The sequence below is a fragment of the Dendrobates tinctorius genome, unplaced genomic scaffold, assembly GCF_039654945.1.
Source record: "Dendrobates tinctorius isolate UK_male_01 unplaced genomic scaffold, ASM3965494v1 ptg000133l, whole genome shotgun sequence".
Classification (NCBI taxonomy): Eukaryota; Metazoa; Chordata; class Amphibia; order Anura; family Dendrobatidae; genus Dendrobates; species Dendrobates tinctorius.
The window spans coordinates 44,058,044-44,072,681 of NW_027361801.1; the positions used below are offsets into that span (position 1 = coordinate 44,058,044).

The 14,638-nt window shown below is 41.3% G+C and overlaps 1 protein-coding gene across 5 annotated transcripts in view; it reads right to left on the reverse strand.

The window, feature by feature from the left end:
• Positions 1–14,638, reverse strand: part of CD99L2 (CD99 molecule like 2) — a 200,324-nt gene that overhangs the window by 22,852 nt on the left and 162,834 nt on the right. For 2 of the 5 annotated variants that reach the window (XM_073543614.1, XM_073543612.1), the window contains 3 exons: positions 11,195–11,254; positions 6,578–6,625; positions 4,584–4,703 (listed from right to left, as the gene is read on the reverse strand). In XM_073543614.1, the coding sequence (XP_073399715.1) occupies positions 4,584–4,703; positions 6,578–6,625; positions 11,195–11,254 (228 nt within the window). The remainder of the gene's footprint in view (positions 1–4,583; positions 4,704–6,577; positions 6,626–11,194; positions 11,255–14,638) is intronic. The other 3 variants (XM_073543615.1, XM_073543613.1, XM_073543616.1) reach the window with 2 other exon arrangements.

Consider the following 14,638-nt stretch of genomic DNA (forward strand, 5'->3'; position numbering starts at 1 on the left):
AGAATCGACGGGATTGACAACTCAAATAAAAGGGTGTCATAAATGTGGTCGTTGCAAGGCATGCACATCAATCACACAATGCAAAACATTCACTAGTAATGTAACGGGCACCACTTACTCAGTTCGGAATTTTATAAAATTTTCGGACAGAATGCGTGGTGTACAAGGCCACATGTAGATGCGGAATGGAGTATGTGGGTAAGACAAAAAGGGAGTTCCGCAAAAGGATTTGTGAGCATCTCCGTGACATCAACAATAAGAGAGACACCCCGGGTTGCTAATCACATGAATTTATATTATCATGGGGATTTAAAAATTATGTTTCATTGGGATTGACAAAATCACTGCAACCGTGAGGGAGGTGATTGGGATAAGCTCATCCTTCAAAAGGAGAGCAAGTGGATTTTTCATCTGAAAACAGTGCAACCGTTGGGACTGCATGAACAGTTACCTTATAGCTGTTTCCTATAAAAATCTTTTTCTTCCCATTTTTTGTACTATTGACTGACATTCCTGGAGCTGCCTCCGTTGTTTGTTGGGGCACCATGATGTCATGGGCTTGCCCCTAACACTCCCTGTATAGGAGGTGGATACATATGGTTCAGCCCGGTCCTCTCAGGTATTCCAACTCCGGAGTTCCACTCCCGTGAGTGAGGAAGAATGTGTGTTTTCTATCATTTTTTGCACGTGACAATATTAAATGTTTTTTCTTTTCTTCAAGCTTGCAGAACATATAGAGAAAGCATTTTTTTTCCCAAATATCCCTTTTCATTAGAATCCTCTTATATCTATTTTTTCATTTTTTTGTCTCTCAAAAGAGTGTTTTATGAATATATAGTCCCATGACACTATGACACTCCTGAGGTTTGGGTTATTATGGGGTTGACAGGGAAACTGAATCATACCATTGAGGATTTGTGTACAATGATAGATTGATGAATGTATTATTATCATTATCTCATACAGACTATCATTTAATTTAACCTGCATTAAGAGATTTGGGTTATCTTAAGGTACTGTCACACTTAGCGATGCACCAGCGATCCCGACCAGCGATATGACGCGGTCAGGATCGCTGGTGCATCGCTAAGTGGTCGCTAGTGAGCTGCCACACAGGCATATCTCACCAGCGACATCGCAGAGGACGGGGGTCGCTACTTACCTGTCACACTAGGCGATCCTGACGTCCTCCCGTCCGGCTCCACGCTCGTCTCTCCACAGGAAGCCCAGCAGGAAGCTGACGACGAGAAACGGTCCAGGACGTTCTCGCGCGATCAGCGATAACCAGCGGGGGAGCGGTCGGATGTAAGTATCACACACAGCGATATCGCTAGCAATATCGCTATAACGTCACAAGTTATAGCGATATTGCTAGCGATATCGCTTAGTGTGACAGGCCCTTTATGTACAGCCAACTTTGGACAACCTTTAGTTATACTAAGGATGTTGTTCCATGATTTTCCATGGTCTATCGTATGAGATCTCTATATTTGCAGCTATTCTGGGGAACATGCAGGTCTCCATGGAGATTGTATATTTTGGAAGCCATCTGTGCGTTCCATACACAGGATATGAGGTCCATGGACCGGAAGCGCGTCACACGCTGGGGGCGTGGCTTCGTGTGGCTCGTCTCCCGGCTTCTATATTTATATTACGCAGACCAGGACATCGGTAAGGCAGCTTTCTGCTTTATTCCAACTCCCCTGATGAGTCCGTGATTTGGATGAAACGCGTCGGGAGACGCTGTACATCACTGAGGCAGAGTGAAGTCACCCATCTTTATGGACCCCGTGTCATTTGACGTGTCATGGAGGCATGGGTTTCCTGGTGGTATGGGTGAGATCTGATAATGTCCGTTAAGGACTGTGTGAGATGTGTATCATTTCAAAGTGAGCACACTGCATCATCATAAAAAGTTTTTTTTGTACCAACAACTTGTGACAAGGAATGCCCATTAAATTTGGAATGGGGTGGCATGATTCAGTGATCTATTAGGTACCTTAATACTTGGGAAGATTTAGGCTGTGTGCCCATGTAGCGTTTTTTAAGCATTTCTGCAGCGCTCTTAGACAAGCGTTTCTGCTGCATAAACGCTTAAGAAAAGCATCCAATGGATTTGCAATGAAAAACGCACATGTTGTGCTAATGGTGCGTTTTTAACCGCTGCGGAAACGCTTAGCGATTAAAAACGCAGCATGTTCATTAATCTTGCGGAATCGCACGCAATTCCGCATACCATCAATTATATGGGCAAAAACGCTTAGGAAACGCAAGCAAAAACGCTTGACAAACGCGCGTCAAAAAACGCATGCATTTTCCCGGGAGCAGGGTGTGTGATTCTGCTCAGGTTTATTCTGCTTCAGAATCGCTACGTGGGCACATAGCCTTATGATGATGCGTATCTTATAATTTATGCCTCAAGTTGCTGCTATATTTAAATATGCTATATAGGTCTGTTTTTGTGGCCATACAATAGACACCAGAGAGTGTTGTGGTGGCCTGGTTATGAATACACCTTCTGATGTTTGAGAACATATATTTGCTCAGGATTTGTTGTTGTTTTGCAACATCCTAAATTCATCTTAACATATTTGGTGAATTAGTGAGCATTATAAGTGGTCAATAAAACATACAAGAGATTACATTTATACTCTTGTAGACCACATTATGTCTATGTGTGAAAAAAAAAAAAAGTCCTAAAGGATTTTTCTGTGGTGTTATATGACAGACCTATTGGCTCAATAAGGTTTTTAATTATTTTTCCTGCACCTGTGTCATTTCCTTTTCATTTTTCACTTGGGTTGTTTTTTTGTCGTGATTGTTTCACATTTTATATTGTGACTGAATAAATGTTAGGTTTTATGGTATCCATATGCTAATTTTGGATATTCATTCCTGCTACTTCTATTTTTCTAAGTACACTATGTTATTTATATGCACTATTGCTTTTTACTTACTTAGAGCTGGGTATATGTTCATTTGGTTTCTATCTTAGGTTTTGTTTAATGGCCAGTGTGAACATGCTCCTACACTTGCATGTATACCAACTTATACTCCAGTTCATTTGGAATCTGTAGGAATAGTCAAATTAAACAATATTTCTGATGCTACAAACAGATTTTACATGAACCCTGGTTAAAAAGAATTGCCCCAAAGAGGCAATTCTTATGACTCATCATGGAGTACGGCCCTAATAGAGAGGATCCCCTTCTTTATATTTAGCCAGAAAAACACGCAGGGATTGCCTAACAGCCGCGGGGACTCAGACATAGCACGTTCAAGCACATTCGCTCATCACTGATAACATGCAATGACACACTGACACAAAGCGCCCTGCAGTTGGCTGGCGCCAGGACCCTGTGCGCACAGGAGTAACTGTAATCCTACACGAGGGCTTACATGCATGGTACTCAGCCACTAGATGTGCTTTAGCCTGCATTGGTGCGGATATGTGCTGCAGGTGCAGTTATCGACTGAGAGTTGAACATTTCAAACATTTTGGGAGTGTACCATCAAACTAATCTGCCGAGGGCACCAGAATAACTTTCATGGCCCTAATTTCACACAATGTCCGAATGCGCAGGTACGCTCCATTTGTATAATCACTCAACTGACACAGGGAATACCAACATCCAATTGTGAATTTATTCACACATTTTGAGGAGAAACATCAAAGAAATGGCACACTGTGTTCTAAGCTTTGCAAGATACATACTTTATAAAATGTGCATGACAATAGAGTTGAAATTACTTCTATAAAGGAACAATATATCTTGATTCTGCAGCATCAAAAAACATTTACTGATGTGTACATGATATTTAACGGCTGCTTATAGCAGAAATAAACATGCTAATAACTTACTTTTGTACTTAATGTAACAATCATGATATATTTTATTGGCTATGGGCTTTCCGTCGTCATGTGTAACATATTGTAATAGTGTGAGAAACCGTACCTTGCAGCCCCACTTGATGTCACTAATATATTGAGGGTCACGAAGTACTGTCTCCTCACTTTCACCAACGTGACGTTATGCATCCGCTGGGATACCCAATGTCAGCTTTGTACAGTTTAGACATACACTCCCCGTCCACATAGGCAGAGGGAGGCACGGGGAGTGAGAGGGTGACCCCCGCAACTGCCTGCATGGCACAACAATCACTCACAACCCTGGCAGGCTGCGAAGCCCTTTCACTAGCACCAGTGAAGCAGAGCCCTGCCTACAAGGTAGGACAGCCACCAAGGTAGGACTCATTAAGATATAATCCCATTAATGGATCGGGCTGATATCGGGCCAGAAACCAGCCCCGGTAGCATGTGACATTAAACGGAGAACACAAACGTGTGGATTGAGATAAAAGAGCAGCCCAAGGTTAAAATAGATATTTAATCGCTCTAAAGGGAACCTGTCAGCAGGATTGTACACAGTAACCTACAGACAGTGTCAGGTCAGCGCCGTTATATGATTAAAATCCTTCAGTGACCTGCCCCCCAGTTTACATAATGAATATTATATTGAAACAAATAATAAAATATTAAAAATAGTAATATTATTTGCAACTACAGAATAGCAGAACTCTACCTTCTCCTTGGTCTCTACCATCTTCTTGGTGTCTCCCGTCTCCTTTGTCTCTACCTCCTCTTCCTTTGTCTGGCTTGTAGCCTCCATTCATTATATCGTCTAAATCAGAGTCCGAAAAATCTGCAATGGAAAATAAAGTATTATTGATCAAGGACATTTGTGCTTTCGGCTTCAGTATTAAAAAGCCGGCCAATATAATGATTTCCAGGAACGCTCTCGAGAGTTAGGCCATTTCTTAGCCACAAAAGCCTTGTGATTACAAAACGAATATAACTTTTTATCGCAAGAAAAAGAGGAAGAAGTTTTAATAGGAAGAGCCACACACCAACATTTCATGACCACCTGTATCAATCACCAAGAGAAATTGAAATGACTCCAGTAACCCCCAGCTCATGCAGAAGACCCCTGTATTAGTTTCTTTCTTTAGATCGTAAGGACATATGGCCGTGCTTTCCCCAACCGTACACAGTTACTGTTTTCTCAGGTATTGTAAACCACTTCACATTAACTACATAACAATGAAGGCCTTTTTGTGTTTTTTTTGCATTTTCATTTTTTTTCTCCCTTTTCCAAGAGCCATTATTTTTTTTATTTGGCTGTCTACATAGCTGTATGAGGGTTTACATTTTTGACCCTAGCTGTAGTTTTGAATGACAACATTCACTTTATCAAATACTATACTGAAAAGCAGGGGAAGAAAATAAAAAGGGAGAGGTTTGGTAAAAAAAAAAAAAACCTCCTGAAATTTTTACTATTGTTGGATCTTATTTTTACAGCGTTCAATATGTGGTAAAAATGACCTGGTAACAAAATTCTGCAGGTCAGTATGATTAGAGAGATATCAAAACTCATATACCATACTTTTTTTTTCTATTTTAGCATTTTAAAAAATAGTTTGTATTGCTCTTTTGAGACTCATGACTTTATTTCATCAGCAATGAAGATGTGAGATGGCTTATTTTTTCAGTGTTAAGCTATAGTTCTAATTGGTGCCATAGTGGCTAGTATACGTAGGGTTTTTTCGAGTACTGCATCTTTAAAAAAAGAAAAGGCATTTCAAATTTTTTTTTCCCCCTTTATGGCATTAACCGTAAGGTTAAATAATTGTATTTTTTTATTGAACAGACATGAGGCCAAATATGCTTATTTTTCATCTCTTCATTTTTGGATGGAAAATATTTTTAAAAGCCATCTCAATTTTTCACTTAAATTTTTTTTTTTTAGTTCTCCAAAAGGAATTTCAACTTGCGATCATTGATCAGTTGTAATATATACTACAATACTTCAGTAATGCAGTAAAAAGTAAAAAAAGCAATGTCTCCTATGAAGACAGAAGAGGCAGCTGCTGGCTGTATAACACAGCTGTCACCAGCCCTGTATGGTGAGGGCTCAACTTCTGAGCCTGCATAATACACCCCGAGCAGCTCCATGATGGATATATTGTCATGGGGTATGAACAGTTCCAAATGACTGACCAGCAGAATTGATACAATTTCACCTGAGTATGGTGCATGATAACTAAGGATGACTACTGAACGCTACTGGCTGGGTGCCCGTGACCAAAAGAATATACATGCACAACCCCTTTAAATAAGTTGGCATGGACAGGAGATTTAGGCTAACAGATGAAGAAACAAGGTTTAGAGGGCTTGGGTTTGATGTTCCTAATGTTTTCTCTAATGTCGCTGCCTCTGCAAAAATAATAGACTGAGCTGCATAGACTCATTAATGGGAGGAATGGGTAATTTTTCTGTATGCCAAATGATTATAACAAACATCCTTCTTACCAGGATCTGCCCTGCTTTCCTATGACACATGCATTAACGCAGAAAAGCAAACAGCCATAAATCACTTGCCATGTGCTCAACATACAATCCAGCCAAGCTCAGAGTTTGTTATGCAAGAGAGCCTGAGAAGTTAGTTTAAGAGCAGAGACCTGATAAAATGGAGATTACAGAACAAGAAGTGACTGGAGTCAAAGAAGGAAGTCTCACCTTTGTTGCCACCACCCTTGGGTTTATCTTTATCTCTGATAGTAGAGCCTATGGTCATGGAAATGTCAATCGTATATGCTTCGCAGCAATAAGCACAACACAAAGCACGAATCCTCACCTTCATATATAATACATTTGATGCAGCAGCAGAATATACAAAATTTTATTTGTAGCTCTGTGTTAATTTCTTACATTGCCTTTGCTTCTAAAAATGGTTGGTTTTTAAACCACCTAGTGACTACTTATAAACTATTATCCAATAAATGTCGTTGAAGAGTAACTAAATTTTAAATTTTGATAAGTCTTTGCAAACTTCTGAATCATTGTAATATACTCCATTAGCTTATTTTGCTGCTGCTTCTCCCAAACTCCATGTGAAAATGCTGTTCTAACTGCCTTGCTAATGCATTTACAGCAGCTGGTTTAAACTGCAGCTGTACCAAGAATCCATATTCCAATGTGAGCTTCTCCGACCTCCTCCCTCAAGCTCACACACCACTTTACAAAACACTCTTACTATCTGAGTATGGGGGAGGAGAGACGCTCACATTGGAGACGGACTCTTGGTACAGCTGCAGTTCAAATCAGCTTCTTTAAGTCCATGAGTAAGGCAGTTAAAACAGAACTTTCAGCATTAAGTTGGGGCAGTATGAATTAGACACTGGTTTCCAGCTACAGTCATATGTTAAACTTTGGGAACCCCTATTAATGTTACCCTTTTTTCTTTATAACAATTTGGTTTTTTGCAACAGCTATTTCAGTTTCATATATCTAATAACTGATGGACTCAGTTATATTTCTGGATTCAAATGAGGTTTATTGTACTAACAGAAAATGTGCAATCTGCATTTAAACAAAATTTGACTGCTGCAAAAGTATGGGCACCTCAACATAAAAGTGACATTAATATTTTGTAGATCCTCCTTTTGCAAAAATAACAGCCTCTAGTCGCTTCCTGTAGCTATTAATGAGTTCCTGGATCCTGGATGAAGGTATTTGTGACCATTCCTGTTTACAAAACAGTTCCAGTTCAGTTAAGTTTGATGGTCACCGAGCATTGACAGCCCGCTTCAAATCATCCCACAGATGTTCAATGATATTCAGGTCTGGGGACTGGGATGGCCATTCCAGAACATTGTAATTGTTCCTCTGCATGAATGCCTGAGTAGATTTGGAGCGGTGTTTTGGATCATTGTCTTGCTGAAATATCCATCCCCTGCGTAACTTCAACTTCGTCACTGATTCTTGCACATTATTGTCAAGAATCTGCTGATACTGAGTTGAATCCATGCGACCCTCAACTTTAACAAGATTCCCGGTGCCGACATTGGCCACACAGCCCCAAAGCATGATGGAACCTCCACCAAATTTTACTGTGGGTAGCAAGTGTTTTTCTTGGAATGCTGTGTTTTTTAGCCTCCACGCATAACGCCTTTTTGTATGACCAAACAACTCAATCTTTGTTTCATCAGTCCACAGGACCGTCTTCCAAAATGTAACTGGCTTGTCCAAATGTGCTTTTGCATACCTCAGGCGACTCTGTTTGTGGCATGCTTGCAGAAACGGCTTCTTTCGCATCACTCTCCCATACAGCTTCTCCTTGTGCAAAGTGCGCTGTATTGTTGTCCGATGCACAGTGACACCATCTGCAGCAAGATGATGCTGCAGGTCTTTGGAGGTGGTCTGTGGATTGTCCTTGACTGTTCTCACCATTCTTCTTCTCTGCCTTTCTGATATTTTTCTTGGCCTGCCACTTCTGGGCTTAACAAGAACTGTACCTGTGTTCTTCCATTTCCTTACTATGTTCCTCACAGTGGAAACTGACAGGTTAAATCTCTGAGACAACTTTTTGTATCCTTCCCCTGAAAAGCTATGTTGAATAATCTTTGTTTTCAGATCATTTGAGAGTTGTTTTGAGGAGCCCATGATGCCACTCTTCATAGGAGAATCAAATAGGAGAACTACTTGCAAGTGGCCACCTTAAATACCTTTTCTCATGATTTGATTCACCTGGCTATGAAGTTCAAAGCTCAATGAGGTTACAAAACCAATTTAGTGCTTCAGGAAGTCAGTAAAAAGTAGTTAGGAGTGTTCAAATCAAGAAAATGATAAGGGTGCCCATACTTTTGCACCGGTCAAATTTTGTTTAAATGTAGATTGCACATTTTCTGTTAGTACAATAAACCTCATTTGAATCCAGAAATATAACTGAGTCCATCAGTTATTAGATGTATGAAAATGAAATAGCTGTTGCAAAAACCAAAATTGTTATAAAGAAAAAAGGTTAACATTAATAGGGGTGCCCAAACTTTAACATATGACCGTATCTGTAGCTTTTCATAGTAAATGTACTTTTCTCCCCGCTTTACTACCCGTGACTGACAAGTCTTTCACTATGTACACACAACTTGAATCGGGTGGGGAGACACTGACCATGGACTTCATCTGACTAGTCAACCAAGACTTTTTAAAGTAGGTTTACATTAAAATGCTGCAATGTTTCAGAATAAAAATACCTGGCTGTAGATATGCATCCAGTGTATGACTTATGGTTCAGGCAGTATGACCAGAAGCACAATGTTTTCTCCATGTGGGGTACTACACTTTGTAACCCCTCAAACATTTTTGTTTCAAGTGAAAAAGCAGTAACTGCTTTACTACAGCAAACGCGAGTTTTCAAATCTAAGTCATTAGTTTCAGAATGAATCATTATTATTTGAAATGTCACATTGACTTGATGTAATAATGCAACCTTCGCTTTTTTCACTTGAAATTGTGGGATGTGTTTTTATCAATTGTATCCTGTAAAAAAGGTGCTCAGTTAAAGACACAAAGATTTCAGGTACAGCAAGCAGATAATTTGTAATGTGAGGCCGCTCAGCGCTCTACTAGCAAAGAGGTCACCTGAACATTACATACAGAGTAGAGAAGTCATTTGAATATGTATAATTGGTAGTGGTGCACCCTAATACTTTATTAGTAAAGGTGGGTTTACATGATCCAAAAAAAAAAAAAAATTTGACGGATAAACCCCGATTGCCGATGATCACATTTGGAAATGGCAAAACGCTCATTCCACTCATCAGAATATTGGCTCTTTTACGCCGATATAAAAATAATCATTTTTATCAGCACATCGCTGGTTTATACGTTCGTAAATGGTGAATGTCCCAGGGCATGGACCTCCAACAACCATACTATACACCTATTCTTTGGACAAGTGATAAATGTTACTTAAAGAGAACCTGTTAACAGTTTTGGCCGCTAGAAGATGTGGCCACTGCCTTTCAGGGCTTATCTACAGCACTCTATAATGCTGTAGATAAGCCCCCGATCCGACCTGCAAGATGAGAAAAATTAAGTTTTATTATACTCACTCGGGGGGCAGTCCGGTCCGATGGGTGTCGCGGGTCCGGTGCCTCCCATCTTCTGGTGACCCCACCCACCTGCTTGCTTCATGGCTTCCCGGCATTGCGCTCCTGCGCAGGCGTACTTATCTGCCCTGTTCAGGGCAGAGCAAAGTACTGCAGTGCGCAGGCACCGGGAAAGGTCATAGAGACCCAGCACCTACGCACTGCAGGAATTTGCTCTGCCCTCAACAGGGCAGATAAGTACGCCTGCGCAGGAGCGCAATGTCGGGGAGCCATGAAGCAAGCAGGAGGGTGGCGTCACAAGAAGATGGGAGGTGCTGAACCAGGACCTGCAATACCCATCAAACCGGACCTCACCTGACTGCCCCCCCGGTGAGTGTAATAAAACTTATTTTACTTCTCTTGCAGGTCGGATCGGGGGCTTATCTGCAGCATTATAGAATGCTGTAGATACGCCCTGATAGGCAGTGGCCATATCTTATAGCGGCCAAAACAGACGCACAAAAAGGAAGCTGCCTTTTAATGCTGAGTGCATCTTTAAAATAAGCCATAAAATAGAACAAGATTTCATCACCATAATTTTCAACAGCACCAATAGTTGGACCCCCAAAGTGATTTTGTCAGGGGAAGCCAAAGAACTCCAATATGGTGTTGATTTATTTAAAATATTATTATTATCATCAAACATGGACAAATACTATTCTTTATGTTATTATAGGGCAGACTAATGAAATAATATCACATAAGCATCACTTCAATTCACCAATAAAACATTCACCCCGGAGCTGGTTTCCATGAACAAAACTGGTAAGATGTTGACCTTAATCTGAAGAGAAAACCGATCTTCCTACAATAATAGTCATTAGAAGTGAAAAACCTCCCCAAGAAAATTGTTATAGATTGTGTTTACCTTGCCTGCAGACATCAATTAGCTCATATGACCACTGCGACCAATCACTGGCCTCAGTAGTGCATACCGCTGAGGCCAGTGACAGGCAGCAGAGGTCATATGAGCTGTACTGGACTTCACCACTAGAGCTAATGTAAACAGAAGACTACCAGAGGTAGCATGGGTGGCATAGGGCTGGCGTTCTGAGTATTAGGGCAGGTATATGTTACAGATTTTATTGATACTGCTGTCAGTCATCTTTGACATCCCCCTATAGTAGATCATCAGGGTTATTAGACATGATGGAACTGACATAACATCATTTGGTCACTATGGTCTTGCACCAGCCAGACTTACCTCCTTTATTTGGGTCATTTTTGGGATCTAAGGCGTCTTCCAAGGAGAAATCATGAGGGCCTTTGAAATTTAGCAAAAAAAAAAAATAACTCAGATAAAAATTAAATCATATTGCAACGGCACAAAATCATCTTAAAAAACAGGAAAGGCAATCTCTGGCGGCAAAACAAAGGCATGCATAGATTCTAAAGGCAGCTACTCCCATCTCTGTCTTTCATGACCAAAACAGGAATAATTGCAACTAAGTCTCGGCCACCTAAACTGACAAGTCCAGCTGCTCTGTGTTGTGTTTGTCAGGGCATGTGCACAGTCCAGTGTTTCTAGGATGGAAAAACACGATAATTTATCAAGACTACAAGACGCACTTTTTTTCTCAAAATTTTTTTGGGGAAAATGGGGATGCGTGTTATAGTCCGAATGTACTTACCAGGAGTGTGGCAGCACCAGGAGTTGGACAATTCTTCTGGCCCTGGGCGGGAAAGACGGGGTGTTCGGTGATCCGACGCTGCAGGGCGACGATCTGACTCCCATCCCAGGCTAGTGCCGCAGGTTCGGCGGTGCTCTGTGGTGCGGGGCTCCACCGACACTTTGTGAAAGCCCGGAGCCCCCATACTTCCATTCATTGCTGCAATGCGGTGGCCTCTGGAGGCAGCACATGTGCAAGTTAGACATATCGGCAACGAAATCTCCTGTCGAGATCTCAATCTGCCCATGTGCCGCCTCTAGCGGGCATTTTTCTGTGGCCATCGCATGCAGCAATGGATATGCGGGGGCTCCAGGCTTTTATAAAATGTTGGCGGAGCCCCTGCACCACCGAGAACCGCCAAACCTGCTACACCTACCACACCAGCCTGGGATGGGATTCATATGATCGCCGGACTACGGAACACCTCCTCCACCAGCACTGCCGATCCTCCCCCCCCGTAAGCTGAATTCGAACTGAAAGACGGACCCCCATTTGACACATTAACTTTTTTCCGGATGTTCCTATTGAAAATTTGGAGCGCCTCTTATGGTCCTGTTCGTCTTATAGTCCAAAAAATATGGTATGTGTGTTGTTACTTGTGATTTCTTTCCCATTTATTTTGACTGGGTGAACACACTGAATGAATTGACTTGCTGCAGATTTTGTAGAAAAAAAAATGCATGCTCTGACGGCTCAAATCAGCAAAAAAAAAAAAAAAACGCGTGTGCCTGAGATTTCAGAAATCTAATTCACTTTGTTAGTACTATAAAACACTGTGGAAAAAAATGCACACAAAAGTGTGTGTGAATAAGCCCCTAATTGCTTTAGAAATTGGGATATGGAAAACGGGTAGCAAACTGACCTCTGCTGTTTTGGCAACTTGAGACTTGAAAGGCAGAAATGGGAATAACTCTGTAAGGGCAGTTTCACACGTCCAGATATTTCCGGTACCGGAGCTGTCCGTGTGCATACGTATGCCATCCGTGTGACATCCGTGTGCTATCCGTGTGTTAATGTTTTTGAAAAATTATTTTCAATGTTAACTCTTTGACTTTTAAAAACGCACACGGCCAGCATCCGTGTGCGGTACGTGTTTACACGGACCCATTGACTTGTATGGGTCCGTGTGATCCATGCTGTTCCCCAAAAACGGACATGTCAGCATGTTTTGCACACGGACACACGGTCCGTGAAAACACGCTAACATCTACATAGACACATTCATTCGAATGTGTCTACGTGTGTCAGGGTCTCCGGTACATGAGAATCCTGTCATTACACGTACCGGAGACACTGACGTGTGAAACTGCCCTAAAGAACAGAGAGCGGAACCCAGCAATTTGGGCAGGGCTGGCAAACTATCTAACAGGTATGAGGGGGTTTCATTAATGCAAGCACAAGTATCAATCACATATAAGAAAATACAAAAAGGCATAATAAGCATAAGCGAGACATGTTAATGCCACTCATTACTTAAGCCCCCGTCACACACAGCGATCTCGCTAGCGAGACCACAGCTGAGTCACAAGTTTTGTGACGCAACAGCGAGATCGCTGTGTGACACCAGCAACCGGCCCCCCTGCCGGTTATCGCTGATCATCCTGGAATGGCCAGGACATTTTTTTGATCGCTGAGTGTGACAGGCAAGAGAACAGCGATCAGCGAGCTGGCGCTGGTAACTAAGGTAAACAGAGGGTTTCTAAGCAGCGCGCAGCGCTTAGAAACCCTCTGTTTACCTTAGTTACCAGCGCGCTGGTACAGGGAGCTGGTAACCAAGGTACACATCGGGTTTCTAAGTGCCGCGCGCCGCTTAGTAACCCGATGTGTACCTTGGTTACCAGCTCCCTGCACCAGCGCGCTGTAACTAAGGTACACAGTGGTAACTAAGCGACTTGCGTTGCTTGTTACCCGCATGTCGCTGATTGCTAGTGAAGCTGCCTGTTTGGCAGCTCACCAGCGATCATGTAGCGACACTCCAGCGATCCTGACAAGGTCATATCGTAGTTGGGATCGCTGGTGCGTTGCTATGTGTGACGGGGCCCTTAGTGTTGAGGTTTAGTTTCTCCCAATCACAGTAATAAAATGCCTACTTTGTACTCCTAGACAGTGCTCAGATAATCCCCAGATATAGGTATTAGTTAATTAATGATGCCAACTAGTGATAGTAAAGTGATTGTACAATAATCGTATATGCCATTACTTTATGATAAAAATTCTTAGGTGCCCACCAGTTCTGCAGTACTGATTGTTTTTATTATTTTTTGCCAAATTTTTCAAGCTGTGCTACAGATCCTGACACAGCCGGATGCTCGGGAGGGACACTCTGCAGGAAAAACGTAGAAGAAGATGCAGAGGTGAATCAATCCCCTTTATTCTTAGTATTAACGGTTTCCACCTTTTCTAAGACATTGGATGAAAGTCGGATGAAAAGTCACATTTCAACCATAAAATCGTTCGTTTCAACTAATGACGATTATGTACGTTTGTTCTTTTTTGCCGGTGAAGCTGGTTCAGATCTTTTCAGCAAATGATAAATATTGACTATCGGCCATGTTGGATAGTTATTTTGATAGATGTTGCAGATTTTGTTTTTTTTTCAATAAAAATAATAATGGTTTGTGAGCTACTGTTATTTAATGACATGGGGGGCTTTAGGTAGGTTAGGTATGCATGCATGCATGCATGTATGTAATGTGTGTATGTGTATATACAGTACATACAAACATTACATACATGCATGCTTACCGGGGGGCTTTAGGTAGGTATGTATGCATGTATGTAATGTTTGTATATATATGTATATATATATATATATATATATATATATATATATATATATATATATATATATATATATATATATATATATATATATACACACACACATACACACATACATACACCCACATGTCATTAAATAACAGTAGCTCACAGACCATTATTGAAAAAAAATGACTATTTTGGCCATGTTGTAGTTA